We start from the raw sequence: 15,825 nt of genomic DNA on the forward strand, positions 1-15,825 counted from the left end.
CCACACCATAAACACCATCACGCTGAAAATGATCTCCTGATTCTGAATTAGATTATTCTATTTTCTGTGGGCCTCTACTCTACTCTCTATCTACTGACATCTAGAGCTGTGGGCGTGCCTCACCTCCTCTCTCGCCGTGCTTCGGCTCTGAGTGTTTCTCCTCGGTTTCAGCTCGGCTTGTGTGATGAGGAACTTGAGTCAGAAGATGGAGGATATACTCCTCTGTGATTGTACGGTGGTGATGATGATGGTCAACAGCTGAGTGATGTGTGGGCTCCTTTGGGACCAGGTGAGACGGGTGTGCGTGTTCGGGGACTGTTTCTGAATGCGTGACATCCTCTGGTGTCGGGGAAACTCTGTGCACCGCAGGCAGGGAGGATGGTGACGGAGGGCGAACCTCCGCTGTAACAGGAAGTGTGTCCGATTCTCCCATGGGTGTCAGCGGAGGCTCAGACAAAGAGGTGGTGGGTACCACATTGCCTGTTAGCGGGGCTGAGCTCTCTGTAGCTCTGGTTGCTGCTGGTGGAGCTCTGCTGTCTGTTGCATCAGTAGCATGAGGACAGAGAATGTAAATGCAATGAGGAATGGGGAGGCTAAGACATTACCATAAGAGATGCTGCCTCAGATTGTTTATCCAAAGAAAGCAGAGTTTTCCTTTTTTTTTTTCCTTTAAATGTGCACACACACACACACACACACACACACACACACACACACACACACACACACACACACACAGAAGTGAGAACACACAATGAAAGTGTGATTTCACACTGCTGAGATAGGCTAAACTCAAAAGCTGCTCCACAACCCCTTCAGTGCTGGAAACTGTGGTCTTTCTGCAAAACATTGTGACTGTTAAAGGTGTGACTATTGTTAATATGGTTGTAAAATGAAATCACACACTGTTTGTCAAAGTGTATTTCTCTGTTTTACACTTACAATGTTGTGTATGGACACGTGCATATGTGTTTGCGCACACTCAATTTTGTCATTAGATGAATAATGACAAATAATGGCAGTGCTTATCTCTCACCTTCACAGCAGCAATGAATCAATTACTGATATCCCACCACACAGTGGTACAACAAACTGCTAAATAATCTGAATACATAACAGTGCTGCTATAAATCTTCCTATTTTTCTGTTCTGCTGTCCCGACTGATCATCACACCGTTTTCCACTAATGTGAATCCTTATTCAGAAGCTAATGAGAGAAAATTATAATGCTCCACATGCAACCTTTTAACTGCAGTCTTGTCCTTTGTGAACTTTTTCTTTTGCTGCACACTAGTGAATTGGACCATCAATACGTGTATATTGTGCAATTAAATTTTCCAGGGTAACTCCAATTACTATTTTCACTGAATAAAGATTCATCATCAGTTACGATCTGACTATCCTTCAGAATTTTGTTTTTCGGCCACTATTGCACAATTGCTGCTTTAAAAATCAGTGAGTGTGGAATCAGAGTTCACCACTGGTCAGTTGAATGCCGCGACTAAAACTTAAAAGCCCTTGTTTCGAATTGAAAGACTTTGTTTCAAATTAAAAGCCCCCCTAGTATTTCACACACGGCCTAGCCTTATACTAGGTTTTGACCTAGTCATGTGTTACTTTCAGGGGCTGTGGGAAGTCCCAATGGTTGGGATGCATTTGAGGAGTTTAGGGAACATCTCTAAATTGTACCTACAGAAAATAACCTGGTTTACACGCTGCGCCTCTAAACTGCATGAGTCTCTGCATGCACATGCGCCACCCACTACATCAAGTACATTTTCTACCTGTGGGAAGCACTGTATCGTATGACGTGTAAAGACACCAAATACATCAAAGTTGCCTCGTAACAGTCTGGCAGTGTAATGACAAAAAGTATATCAGACAATTCAATCCAGATCTATTTGACAATGGAAAAAATGTTCAATTTCTTTTATTCCTGGAAGGACAGTGGGTTGTCCAGCTCCATAGCAAAGTATATGTTGTTTATGAATCCAGAAAGTTGGAAAGCAGAGGTGGGGAACGTGTAAACCGGGAACAAGGAAGAGGGATCTGGCTGTTTCTAATCTGGGGCGAGGAGGAGGATTCTGCTTCTGAGGATTTTGTAAGCTCTATATCATCAGTAAAACAAGGCGTTTACATAACTTTGAACCATCATGTAGCTGTCTATTCTAGTGGAATTATACTGCTGGCATGACTAACAAGCCTCATACTGCCTACCTTCACTTTTATCAGAATGATGAGGGTTTAGAGAGTTTCCAACCCCAGACACAGGGCCGTGGAAGGAAATGGACTCTGTATGTAAAGGAAAACAAGTTGTAGAAAAAAAAAAGGGTCTTGGTGTAATTTTCAGCCGTGCAACAGCGCCATCACTCTCTCATGAAACGCATCAACAGACTAAGCTGATTTACTCCGTAATCCTCTAATATATCCCTGTCTGTCTGTACAAATGGACTCACTAACTGTCCCATGACACACACTCTCTCCCCCTCCCCCCCCTCTTCCCCTCCCCCCTTCACCCCTCTCCACACACCCACACACACTAAAGCGAGCATACAGTGTCGGTTCACGTGCTCTCGCTAATTTTTAGACGACTTCCCCACAAATGTATTTGCATATAATGAGATCATTTGTCAGTATAACAATAATGTTTAATGCCACCTGTCAGTCTAAGCATTCTCATCATTTGTTATCAGAGTGGTGGACATTGATTTAGCTCCACGCTAATGAAGCCATTGGGATTCAGGACCAGTTAACGTTTGCCAGAACACCTAATGGTGGCGGACAGCGTAGATGTTATTAATATGTTACATGATTTTCCAGACATGATCTAATCTCTCTCAAACTAAGGCCAAGTTCAGTCTTTATAAAAATGAAACAATTTCAGTGGCGTACTACATCACCAGTGTGTGTGTGTGTGTGTGTGTGTGTGTGTGTGTGTGTGTGTGTGTGTGTGTGTGTGTGTGTGTGTGTGTGTGTGTGTGTGTGTGCATGCATGCGTGTTTGAGCATGTGTGCTCCTGCTCCCACTCGGGATCTGATTTTGGACAAAAGATGAAGCGGGGTCGTGTGGGGTCGTGGTGGCTGGATAGGTGGATGTATGACTGGGTTTTAGGATTTAGGTTTCTCTGACCTACCCCCCCCCCCCCCCCCCCCCCCTGCACACACCCATCTGTCCAGCTGACCAATGGGCTGCGGGCTCAGTGGATCAGACTCTCCTGCCAATAGGTCGCTAATCCTCATCTGAGCATGCTCACTGATTTAACTGGGGCAGAGGCATGACAAAGGGTGCAACTACGATGACGTGCCGTCCAACCCGCTGTAAGTCCGCTGTAATGTTTTTGAATATACATCTGTTCGTGAAGTACAAACCACAGTCCAAAACTTACTGTTGATCTTATTGTGAAATTACATAATAAAGCTGGGATTTGCATTTTTCCAAATTGGTGGAAATGCTAATGGTACTGAAAATATGATTCATATAACCAACTTTTACGTGGTTAAAAAAATGAAAAACAAAATCCTAACCTTCTCACGCTTAAAATCTAATTTTCTTTTCTCATATCTTGCTCATGCGTTACTTACATTTTAAAATAACCGAAAAACTATGAATGCATCATCAAACACGTACAAGATAACTGCCATTTCAGGTCATATTATTCCACACAACTGATGGTGTAATGTGATCTAGTTATTAAAGTCACAGGACCTTCAGCCGTACGATATGATAAAACTTGTGTGTGTGTGTGTGTGTGTGTGCGTGTGTGTGTGTGTGTCTCAGTGTGTGTGTGTGTGTCTCAGTGTGTGTGCATGTACAAACAGTAGTGGCGGGCCGCTCTGTGAGAATGGAACCTAAGACCTCAGATCCCCGGGAGGAGAAGGAGAGGATGAAGATGATTTATGGGTTTCACTGAACTGCACCATATGCCCGCCATAAATCTACACGTACACACCAGCATGCACGCACACACACGTATAACAACGGTTTGCTCACATCAGGGTCGGGTTCAAGCCAAAAACACAACTCTAAACCCAAGATTTAAAAAAAGACAAAGACAGGAATACGACTCTACAAAGGTATCTTCCTGCTCGGTGACCCAGATGTTCTCAGTACTGTTATATTGTCCACTAAATGCATTCATTGTATGGGTTTAGTCATAATTTAACAGTAATTGATTTTTAGGAATTTGTTTTGTCCACGCACGCATAAAACTTGTATTTGGATATTAATTTTAATTTGACATATGGGGTTACACAGCTGCAGTGATTGTTCAATTAATTAAATATTAATGGGGTGGAAAATTAATCGGCAACGATTCTGATAATCAAATAACGTTTAAAGTATTTTTTTAATAGCAAAAATATCAAAAACTTAGCCATTTGATAGTTTTTGTTTTTAAGTTTTCTTACTTTTTGGGGATATTTTTGAGTTTTGTACAAATTATTTAAAGAAACGATCTGTAGATTAGTTGGTAAAGAAAATAATTGTTGATTTAGAGAGATTAAGAGATGCACTGCATAGTTTAAACGTTAACATTATGACTGAACATAAACAAAACGCCATACATGTGATGTTTTGGGAAGTTTGTCCCCATGAAACTTTAAAAGGCCCATAAGCCCTAAATCACAGCTAATCAGTCAATTCTTTGAGTTCCCTACTGATGTCAGCTAAACAACAAAAGTGCTGTGCTGTTGAAAAAAAAAAAGACAAACACATTCTTAATGGATTTCCTTACGACAAAAAAAAAAAGAAAGTCTGATGACATCACGGTGGTGCAGAGATCCCAGCTCCTACCACGTTCTAAGTGCTTTTCTGGTGTAACATGAGAGGTCCGCTGCCTACTAAGATGGCAGGTTTAAATTTAGTATGAAGGCGAGCTGAGCTTTAAGGACCACTTTACTGTACGTCGAAGCAGCTGACAGAATCTGTTCACATCCGTCCTGCTTAAAGTCAGTCAGTCAGAACAGATAAACTCTGAATGTTCGTACAGTTTGATGCCCTTGCTCTCAAGACGGGACATCCCAAATCTCACATTAACGTCAGACATCGCGGATATATCTATTTATATATCTATATATCCAGGGAAACAGTCGGTGTATGTCTTAAAACCTCCAGTAAGTTGCAGGATGAATTATGTATGATGTATACACAGACACAAACATCCTGCTTGTCAGAGTCTATGAGCACATCCACAGGCACACACTTTTGACTTGTCACTAGTGAATAGTAAGTTCATGCTACTGTACATGTGAAGAAAGAAATTAAGATCCTTTACTCGGTTAAAAATAACAATATCACACTGTATAAATACACCAGAAGTAAAAGTACTCATGCAAAGTGGCCTTTTATATCAATATTATTGCCTATTTTATTGGTTATTTGTTGTTCAAGTTTTAAACAGTAGGCAGAATTATAATTTAATTACTTCTTTTTTGAGCTGCAAACAATGTGTGTGTTTTTTTTTTTTTAAGTTTTTCTTTTTTTAAAGTACAACATTTTAAGTTATTTCAGCCTCATTCATGGGAAAATTTTATTTCAAAGGAATAGTTCCACATTTAGGGAAATATATTGATTTACTTCTTTGACAAACTTAACTAAGCGGATCGATACAACTCGTTTGTGTGTTAACTGTTAACCTACAGCCATCAGGTGGTTCGCGTAGCTTAGCACAAACTATCAACACATCTTGCTGGTTTCATCTGTGGGCCACTTTTTGTCACTGAGGAGTTGTGAGGGAACTAGTGAAAAGTCCAGGTAGTTACTGAGCCTGGACAAGAAATAGTGAAGCACAAAACATCCTCGAAAAACAGGAGATTATAATTTTCACAGTTAATCTTTTGTATAGATTAAATAACTAAGGTTCGGAGGTGCTCTTTGGATTTGTTGGACGGCGGCTAGGATAGCTGGCTCCTCCTGTTTTCAGTCCTTCAACTAGACTGAGCTAAACAGATTCTGGCTGCTTCATAACTGATGGACAGAAATTAAAGTGGTACCAATCATCCCTCCAATCTTATCTTCCAAATCTCTGGCAGAAAGCGAACAATTTCCCAAAATGATGAACTATTTCTTTCAGGAATATATTAGAAATAGCTTTTAAAAGACAGAATAAGGAAGAAATTAGCACATTTTTCCCGAAAATTCATGAAAGCAATTGGCCTCCATTAGCATGACCTCAAAGGCAGATTTGTTTTAAGATAATAAGACTTTCAGGACTGCGTAAAAAACTATTTGGTAAGATGCCGATTTCTCCAGTAACAGGTCATTATATCTGCCACATAAATGTGCTGTAATGGAGTAAAAATTGCTGCATTTCGAGAGAAGTGAAAGGACATAGCAGGAGAGAAGTGAAATGATAAAGCGCCATTTAGGTTTCGGGTTTTACAGTATTTAGTAGATGCACTTTGTATAATTCTACGTCTAACTATGGCTAAACTACTTTTCCGCACCTTCCCGAGGGGCTCCGGAGGGCTCAAGGGTAACAGTCGGGGGCCGTTCAGCTTCAGAGAGGGTTGGGGTTGTCTCTGCTTTACCCTCACCTTCAGCTTCACCTTCAGCTTCAACTTTATCTCCCTCCTCTGTCGTATCTTCAGCTTCAGAAGCAACACAGGTACAAAAGTCTTGATTAACAACCAGAAACTGAATCCGTGGGAGTCTGAAACTGGACCGCTAAACCCATAATCAGCCCATTAGCGAGAATCATTATTTTCTCTGATAAATCATACCCCTTATTTTTTTCAAATAAGCACACAGTTGTGCCTAATTGTCAGAGGAGACCTTTTCAAAGCAGGCCTCTGCAGTGCAGTCCAATTGCTCAGTCTATCCATGCATCAGCCTTTTACTGTCGGGCCATGTGGAGAAAAGCCCAGTGCTGTCAGGGTTGATGTTGCCACTTTGCCGATCGTTTCTGTCTAACAGCTCGGAGGCTGAGAGCCTCTCCACAGAGAGAATCCCTAATCAAATTCCCTTTTATTCCTGCCTCCCTGAGCTCCTCACCCGGAATCACACTGCATTACAACACACTAACATATGCCCACATCCTTTTCTCCCAGTTCCCTTTGTTTTCTGTCTCGGCTCCCTTTGCTGCTCCATCCACCAGCCATTCCCAGACAAGCCATCACTCCTTTTCTTCAATCCATCAATGGCACTGTTTTTAGTTTAAATAATAAAAAAAAAAAAATAGAAAAAAAAAGAAAAAAAAAAAGGCAGAACTGTGGAAGAATTCCTCCTGTGCAGGTTAGTGTGATGTGCTGTGATGAAAGGACACGGCGACAGAGAGGCCTATTAATAATGAAGCACACGGGGCCCAAGCTGCAGCACCGAGAGGAGAGGAGATGCAGCGAAAGAGAAATGAGTGACTGGAGAGCCAGCTGAACATCACAGGAGAGAGGGGGAGTTTAGGAGACATACAGACGAGGTATGAGGTGAAAACTTAAATTTCAGAAACGGTGCAACAAAAGGGAGAGACGGAGACGAGACGGGAAGAGAAAGGGAGCGGGACAGCACCGCTTCTGCTTCGCTTTGCATTATTACTTACTAGAACCGGAGGGAGAACCAGCAATCGTACCTGAAAGAGAATAAGGAGAGGAAGAGAGGATGAGAACTTGTTTATTTATGCATTCAATTTGCCTAAAGACTTGACTCTGCCTCATTCATCAGACTCAGGTGGCGGAGAGAGCTAAAGAGCTGTTCTGCAAAATAAGGGCTTGTTGTGGACCACCTCTCAATGTCCTGGAGTAATTACTGGCTCTGCACCGCCTCCTCCATCCTCCCTCATTTAACTTGTTACTCCACCCCACTCCCTCATAGTCACAGGCCCTCATCTTATATGTATGTTTTTAAGAGAGCGCTACCACGACCACGCTATGCTTCAATCAAAACTTTTTGCCTTTCTTGCATTTTTTTTTTTTTTTTTTTTTTTTTTACAAGATTCTACTTATAGTAAGCTTTACTTGGCATGCATAATGCAATCTGTAGGGAACAAACTCCTTCGTGAGCCTTGGCCATTTTTTGTGTCGCATTTCAACCGAGCAAGTTGCAAACATTTAAATTTTTAAATCCCACTAATGGGCTTCAGGAGTTTAAAAGGCTGGTGATGCCCTCTGAAGGTGTGTGTCAGGGCCATTAGAAGTGGGTTGGAAACAACAGCATGATAAAACATTTTTTTTTTTTTTTTTTAACAAAGAAAGGCTCACAATGGAGCCATTCTCTGCAGTGTGTGTACAGGTGTGTGTGTGTGTGTGTGTGCATGCGTGCGTGCGTGCGTGCGTGTGTGTGTGTTTCTGCTTGTGCCTCTCTGTGCAAGTGTGTCTGTTTGTTTGAAAGGAGAAAAACGAGGGAGGGGCTGCCCTAGATTATTATTTTATCATAGCTAGCTACTGTAGCTGGCTACACTCTCCAAGAGGATTTCCTCCCCACACACTCCCGTTGCTACTCAGCTCTGATCTGCTCTCTGCACTGACGTGACGACAACTCGGAGAGCTTAGTCTCTTCGGCGCCATGTTTCATTTCCTCCTTTCTTTTCACATACACATACGTCTGTCAAGAATAGTGAGGAATGTAATTCAAAACAACTCCACGCGGATTAATTTTGAGAAACTAAATATATACCGTGATGATACATCACGTCTGATTAGAAGAATTGAAACTAATTGTATCACAATTGTGTCGTTGCATTAATGTTCAGTGCATATTATGATAAAGCAACAGACATCCACAGCTAAGGCACGGGAAAAGAAGTAAGCGGTAATATGTCTCACTAAGGCTGGGTATCATACAAGACAATCTTGTTCTAATATCTCGACTTCAATGCCAGTTCCTGAACGATAACTTTTTCGATACCAATTTTATAAAAATCCATTTTAACAAAAATAAATCTATCTTTTACATTACGGTACAAAGCTTTAGTTTTCATGCAGTTTAGAGGGGGAGAGCGAAACCAAAGTTGTTTTCTATATTTAAAATTAAGAGATTTTCCAGACGCTATCGCTAGACACTACAATTTACTGATGTTCCCTGAATGCCTCACATGCTAACAGTGGGTGCTAGCTTGTTGTCTGTGCACAGAGAAGCCTCCAGTTAATGCAGCAACTCAGACAAGTGTGGGGCCAAAACTTTATTTAACATGAGTAAAATATGGCGTCCTAATCGGAGATCGAGTACAAAAAAATTCAGAAATGTATATATTGGCCAACATTCTTCAACATATCCTTCTTCATATATAGGCAACTGCATATATGGTGTATATATAAAATGATTTTTAACACTTGCTTTGAAGGCAGGATATTTTACAGTTTAAAGTCCACACTGACATCAGTGCACTGAATCAGTAAACTTCACTAACGGGATTTGAAAAAAATCTGAACAGCCTCTAATTTACCCCAAAAATCTTACTCAGCATTGTGATCTGTTGTGTGGATGAAGAGGAGGTATTGAAATTTGGTACCGAATGATAAGGCTTTTTTTTTTTCTTTTTCTTTTTATAGTAGACGAGCACAGAAGCGATTGGATCGGTGCCATTACTCTATCAAAGTTTGGTACCCAGCCCCGTATCTGACTGTGCCAGATTGGTGAGTTGGTGGAACACAGTAGGAACACATAGAGGCAGGTACGTACAGGTGTTGGGAGTTCCGTTGGGTGCTGGCAGGTAGGAACCTGCTTTCCAGGACTTGGCTTTGAAACCCTTCTTGCAGCGCTGGCAGTCCTGGCCGGTGGTGTTGTGTTCACACTGGCACTGAAGGTTCCCATCAATCTGCAGGCACTGGGAGGCATGGAGGTTACACTTACACCTTTAAAGGGAGAGAGAATAGACAGTTGACACATGTGAGATGAAACACTCACGTGTGATGTGTGTGAGGGAGGAAGAGTGAGCAGCGGGACAAAGTTGTAATCACACCCAGGTTGTCAGTGCAGTGTTAAAGATAATGGATGTTAAAGGAGCCCCATTACACGAGGACTCAAAAGAAGAAGAAGAAAAAAAAGGCAAGTACAGACAGAACACACACCTCTTGTTATAATGATATAAAAAAAAAAAAGGGAAAAAAACAAAACAAGAAAAATCTGAATTAAGGTTGTGCAAAAAGTGCATTGTCGGTAAATTAAACATTCCACTTGACAAAGAGAAAGAAGTCGTAAAAAAACTATCGAAATTTCCTTTCTTTATGCTTTTACGTGTGCTTATATGTGAGTTTTATCCTGCGTGCGTGGCCTCATTGGGGTTTCTATGCAAATTTGACAAAGAAATAAGATTTAAATCTCTACAATAAGAACTCAGAAATATCATAAGAGATGCCCTTGAGACTCGTTACCATGTTAACTGTCACTTTTGGGTCTCAAATGTTCTCCATTCCTTCTCAGAAGTCACTGGCAGAACTCCCATTTCCACGATGATGTTTGCTGGTACAGTTTGTAAAGTTGCCAGTCTGTCTGATTCTGTGCGGTTTGATTTCACCAGCAGGTGTACTCTTCACACACTGACCGAGTGAAGTAACAAACACGAATGAAACATTTTCCTTTTAAAATGTGACAACCTTGCTGAACGATAAAAGGCCTGATTGATGGATCGCGGCGCTGAAACGCTTTATTAATTCTTCGATTAGTCAACTGATGATCTGAGAAGCTTTGGGTGCAAGTTGGTGAGGATTTCTGATTTTCTTTATCACATATGATGACAAACCTTACTCATCAGTTTAAGAATTTGAAAGTTTTTTTTTTTTTTTTTTTACAGATCATTTCTTACTATTTACTGAGACTAGATATTACTTACAATTTATTTCCGTTGTTATTGAGAGAATAAACATCCATTTACATAAAGAGTTGCAGCTGTTGAATGTAATTATTCTGTTTGATTATTTTTCAAAGTGTTTTTATGATGTTTCCCACAGAATCTGTTGTCATAATGCCATTTTTTCTTTAACATTTAACTGAATGAACAGACATTTATTTTCATACAAAATATAATAAAGATATAAACCTCTGTGGTGTAGGAAAACGGGCAGCAGGGTGTAATCTGAAAACCGGTCCAAAAGTCGAGTGTAAAATATTTTTGGTCTGAGACTGTTGACAATCTATTTACCTGCTTTTTGTCAATTTGGGAGGAAATTAGTGTTTTACAATTACAGCCAGTGAAATTCGAGTGTCTGTTTGTGTGGCAGTGCGCGCACTCCCGTGTGCAAACTCGACCTCAGCAGAGGGCAGGACCCAGGTGGGCCGATCCAGAGGTTGAAGTTCTGCCAGGAAGGAAATGAGGAAGGATCCTCGGCAGCTACGACTTTAAATTACAGCCTTTTCCAGATGAGCGACTGGACTCCAATCCAGTTTGTTCCACTGGAGTGAACAGCTATCCGTCTGCATCAAATATTCAAAGAATGGCCTCTGTATTCTAGCGAGATGACGGCCTCAATCTTCTTTCCTCTCGCTAATCTACAGCGCTTTCTCATCAATTTATTTGAGGAAAGGGGGGGGGAAAGGGGTTGGCCTGTCAACCTCAACCCCAGTTTCACAAAATTACATAAACAGAATAACGATGACTGAAACTTAGAAACACACAGGCAAAAAAAAAAAGAAAGAATGGAGACAGTCAATCAGCAAGTTGTGTCTCATATCACATGGTTACTCGCAGTCTTATAAATTACCCAGTTCCCTCTGATCACTGGACGAGCTGACAGGATGTGCCGGGGAGAATCCATCCACCGACAAGGCCTTGTTTCCTGCGTGCTTTCTGAAGGACACGAGCTGTCCACTTAGCGAAGACGGAAATTGAACATCTCTTTTTCATGGCGAAAATAGTGTGCGGGTGCGTGAGAGCGAACGTGTGTCAAACGGGACAGGTGTGTGTGTGTGTGTGTGTGTGTGTGTGTGTGTGTGTGTGTGTGTGTGTGTGTGTGTTCTGGTTCATGCAGTTGTGATGCATTTGTCTGAGGGTGCCCGATGACAGACAACAGATCGGAGAAGCAGAGGCGCGGTGACTAATGCCTGCGTTGAGTGACTGACAGCGCTGAACATATCACTACTTCTCATCTCCTGCATCTTTGGTGATAAATCTCATCTGTCTCATCTGAAAAGTGGAAGCGCCGCCGCCGAGTGAAGGATGTGGACGTTGTAGTTTAAAATCGATAGGGAAGAACAGAGTGATTTTCGAGGTACACCGGAGTCTCGGAGGCCTAATGGCTGCCTCTTGCCAGCATAATTAATTTAAGCATAAACAGGAGAAGTTTGGGTCACCCAGTCTTCTTGCAGGTTTGAAACTTTGTGGACGCTGCATCTCCTTGACCTGTTTTTCTGACTTCTACCTTGCAGTACAGCCCAGGAAGACCAAGAGTACTTCCAGCCTTGCACTCCTTCCGCATGAATGATGTGACACCCCGCCTTTTTGAGCGCAGTGTCTCTTTTGCTGTCTCTCTCTCTCTCTCTCTCTCTCTTTTTCGGATGACAGCTTGCACTGGGATTTTTTCCCCCGATCCCTCTCGTCAGTCCCTCCACGCACAAATAATACATGGGCACAATCATATGTTAATGTGCAAGATGTCTGCCTTCGCTGCAAAGTCATCAAAGTGGGAGTAGCAGCTCTGAGCTGAAGGAAGTTAAGACGGGACAGCTGGATCCATCACAACCCTGTCTGTTTACTTAGAGGGAGCGGGAGATGAAATGAGAGAAGGTGAGCGGAGGAGACGACAGAGAAGGGCAAGAGAAGGCCCGGAGAGTGTCGAGGAACGGGAGCAAACAAGGGATGCAGATTTATTCCAGTCTACATTAGAAAACCACACACAAGGTGGTGTTTAATTAGCTGGCGTAATTATGGGTCAGTGTTGCTGTTCATCAGTCTGTTGGCTTCGAGGTGGGTTTTTTTGTGATGCCGGGAGCATTTTTGTAACAGTTTGTGAGCGGGTCCCCGTTTTGTTTGGCTTTTGCACGCGCACGCGCACACACACACACACACACACACACACACACACACACACACACACACACGCACACATGTGGTGCCTGTGGGTGTCAAAGTACAACTTCCTGCCAATAATTTTACACAATTATACTTAACTACATGGGGTGATAATGCATCAGCGTATGCAGCACTGTGCTGGAAAAAAGCAGCAAAAAGCACAACTGCTTGCTGGTAAACATGGATGCGAACAATGTACGTTTTTAGATCTCGGGGCGCCTGTAGTTAACAGGGGTGTCATCGATTGTAGTTTGATAATACAGGTGCCATCTTTCTTCTCAAAACTACATGTGTATTGACCACCGCAGAAAACGTTGGATGAATTAGTTGCATTTTCTGAACCATGTGAAGTGCGTGACACACTGGTCTTCCACGTCAGCTCCAGTACATCTATTGTTTCTAATCAATTCCTTGTATGTAGTTTAAATTGTTTGCTACTGCGACCAATAGAAACTACTGTAAAGTAAAGTGTACACATGGAACACTGAAAGACAATAGCTGAAAAAAAAAGTGTTTTACTACAAAGTTAACAACGTTTTTTACACTAAATCACTTTTACTGTATTTACTTATTTGGCATCTCCAATTTTACAAAACACAATGCTCTGAAATTTTGCCTTAACCTAAGAAATATCTGCAAACGTCCTGGTCTCTGATGTCAAAGTCCTACTAACCTCCAACTCCACCACCTCCACCTCCACCACCACCTCCCTACAACTTCTGTAAAGTACAAGAAGACTGAAAGATTTTGCAAGCAATTACATTTCCTCTAAAAGGCATGACAGAAAGCCATCTAGTAGGATATAAAAATAATTTAATGGAGATAGTCTTGGCACATTAAAAGCTCATGTAACATCACACATGGATCATCAACATGTTTTCGTGCACGCGCCATGTTTAGCATCTAATCATAGATCGTCTGCGATAATCTAATAATGAATGTTACTCTATTTCTGTATCTCGGCCCAAACTTGACTGGACGCGTGTTCCTCTGACCGTTCTCTGCTCGGCCGGTCTGTCTGAAGTCATGTCGGCGCTGCGCATTTAACGATACGAGGGCCGCTTGTTTTAGACGGCGGAGACGCAGCAATTAGGGGGATAAATATGAAGAAAGATAAACAAACATCAAGGGGGGAGTCATGTGGTGGAGGAGCCAGAAAAAGCAGCTGGAAGCAGCAGTTAATGGGGCTTTCTCAGTCTCTTTACTGCAGTTGACGTGTATTCCTCTATTTCTCTCCGGGGACACAGTTATCACTCCCTCTCTCTTATTTTCTGTTTTTCGCTCTCCTCCCACTGTATGTGTTGCTTTTGCTCCCGCAGCCGTCCTCCAGTCTTTCCCTTTCGCTCTTCCTCTCTAGTTTTCCATTTTATTCGGATTTATTTCCGTTTTTCTTTCTTTTCCCCTTTCTGTCAGTCTATGCGGCCGTACTCTCTTTAGCCCTTCTGCTACCGTCCGTTGCACCACCGTTCACTGAGGAGTGCATTGGGTAAATTGGGGTTGTGGACATGTGTCTGAGAGGAGAGAATAGAGGGTGGGGGTGGGGGGTGGGGGGGGGGCCTGAGCAGTCAGTCCAGCGGGGAGTAGGGCGGTTGTGTTAAAGCCCTGACAGTCCGCCCGCCTCTCCCGCCTACAGTGGTGAGGAGCAGGAGGAGGAGCAGGAGGAGGGTCTGCATTGACGTGCTCTGACCTGCGATGACAGATCGCATTGATGCGGCTCTGACCCGGCAGGAGGTCTCCCTCCCCTTCGCCGCTGTGTTCGATCAACCGTCACCGAGAAGGCCCTCTCGCCACTCGCAACAAGCCTTTCTCTTGGAAGAACAAAACACACAACTCGCTACACAAAGTGCTGTCGGAAAAGTAAAGTAGATTGAGAGCCTTGTGGACAATGAGTGCCAGGGTTTGCTTTCATAGAAAGACAGACTTAAGACTCGAAGCAGGACTCACTGAAGACATCGAGAAATACCGTCTGCAAAACACTAATTACTTCTTACAATTATGTTGTATTGAGAAACTTAATCACTGCCTTGTTTATGTTTACAGAATTTTGTTTTCAAGTGAATGAATCTCGCGTGGTCTGCTGTGGACGATATGGCCCTGAAATAATATAATTATTCTTTATTTCATGTTTGACCTTCACCGTGCAACATGACGTGCAGAGTTTGACACTAGGAAGTGTTTTCACATTCATCTGGTGAAGGAGGGAAGTTTCTCTGTGTTCACATTAAAGCTGAATTTAAAGGTTCCATAATGTAACGATTCAGATTTTCATTGCATTTTTATTATAAAACAGGTCTAGGTGCTATAAATATTGTGATAGTTTTAGAACGTTTAGTTCATGGTGAAACACACAGCCCATATTTAGCAACTGCAGTGTTTGGATTCCTGTAAGTTTGTGATGTCACAAACTCGTGTCATATGTCCGCCCTCAGCATAGCCTGCCGTCAGCCAATCAGAATAGAGGGTCATAGATAGCATTGAATCTTAGAGACGGACACAAATCAGCCTGTTCTTGGTTGAGCTCCAGAGAGTATCTTAACAGAGGATATGTAAAACCATATTCAGATGTTTTTTGGTACTTTAAACCACAGAACTATCTTTTATCAAGACTGAAAAAACAACACTGGAAAAGTGCAAAACATGGGACCTTTAAAGACATGTACATTTCCACAGGATTATGACATCACGACTAGTTTGGAGACATATTCAGTCCAGTTAAACTTTAAAACTAAGAAATATTTAAAATGCATAGATCCTGGAGTTTTCAATAAGGGAGAAGGAGTAGATATAATTTAAGATATTTTTCACTCGCTAATTAAACTTTTTGCGCAAGACCCATATCAGAGAAAAATGATTATTCAGAGCAGAATATTTTTATATTTCCTAAAACTTAT

General features: G+C 42.1%; 1 protein-coding gene across 1 annotated transcript in view; it reads right to left on the reverse strand.

Annotated features, from left to right (window-relative positions):
- ntng2b (netrin g2b) overlaps window positions 1-15,825 on the reverse strand; it is a 68,256-nt gene that overhangs the window by 22,031 nt on the left and 30,400 nt on the right. Inside the window, exons 4-5 of the mRNA XM_069169103.1 lie at window positions 9,610-9,782; window positions 7,532-7,561 (exon numbers count right to left, since the gene is read on the reverse strand). Coding sequence (XP_069025204.1) covers window positions 7,532-7,561; window positions 9,610-9,782 — 203 coding nt within the window. The remainder of the gene's footprint in view (window positions 1-7,531; window positions 7,562-9,609; window positions 9,783-15,825) is intronic.

This window comes from Embiotoca jacksoni, unplaced genomic scaffold, assembly GCF_022577435.1.
Source record: "Embiotoca jacksoni isolate LCO1_2020_lvr unplaced genomic scaffold, fEmbJac1.0.p SCAF_10, whole genome shotgun sequence".
Classification (NCBI taxonomy): domain Eukaryota; kingdom Metazoa; phylum Chordata; class Actinopteri; family Embiotocidae; genus Embiotoca; species Embiotoca jacksoni.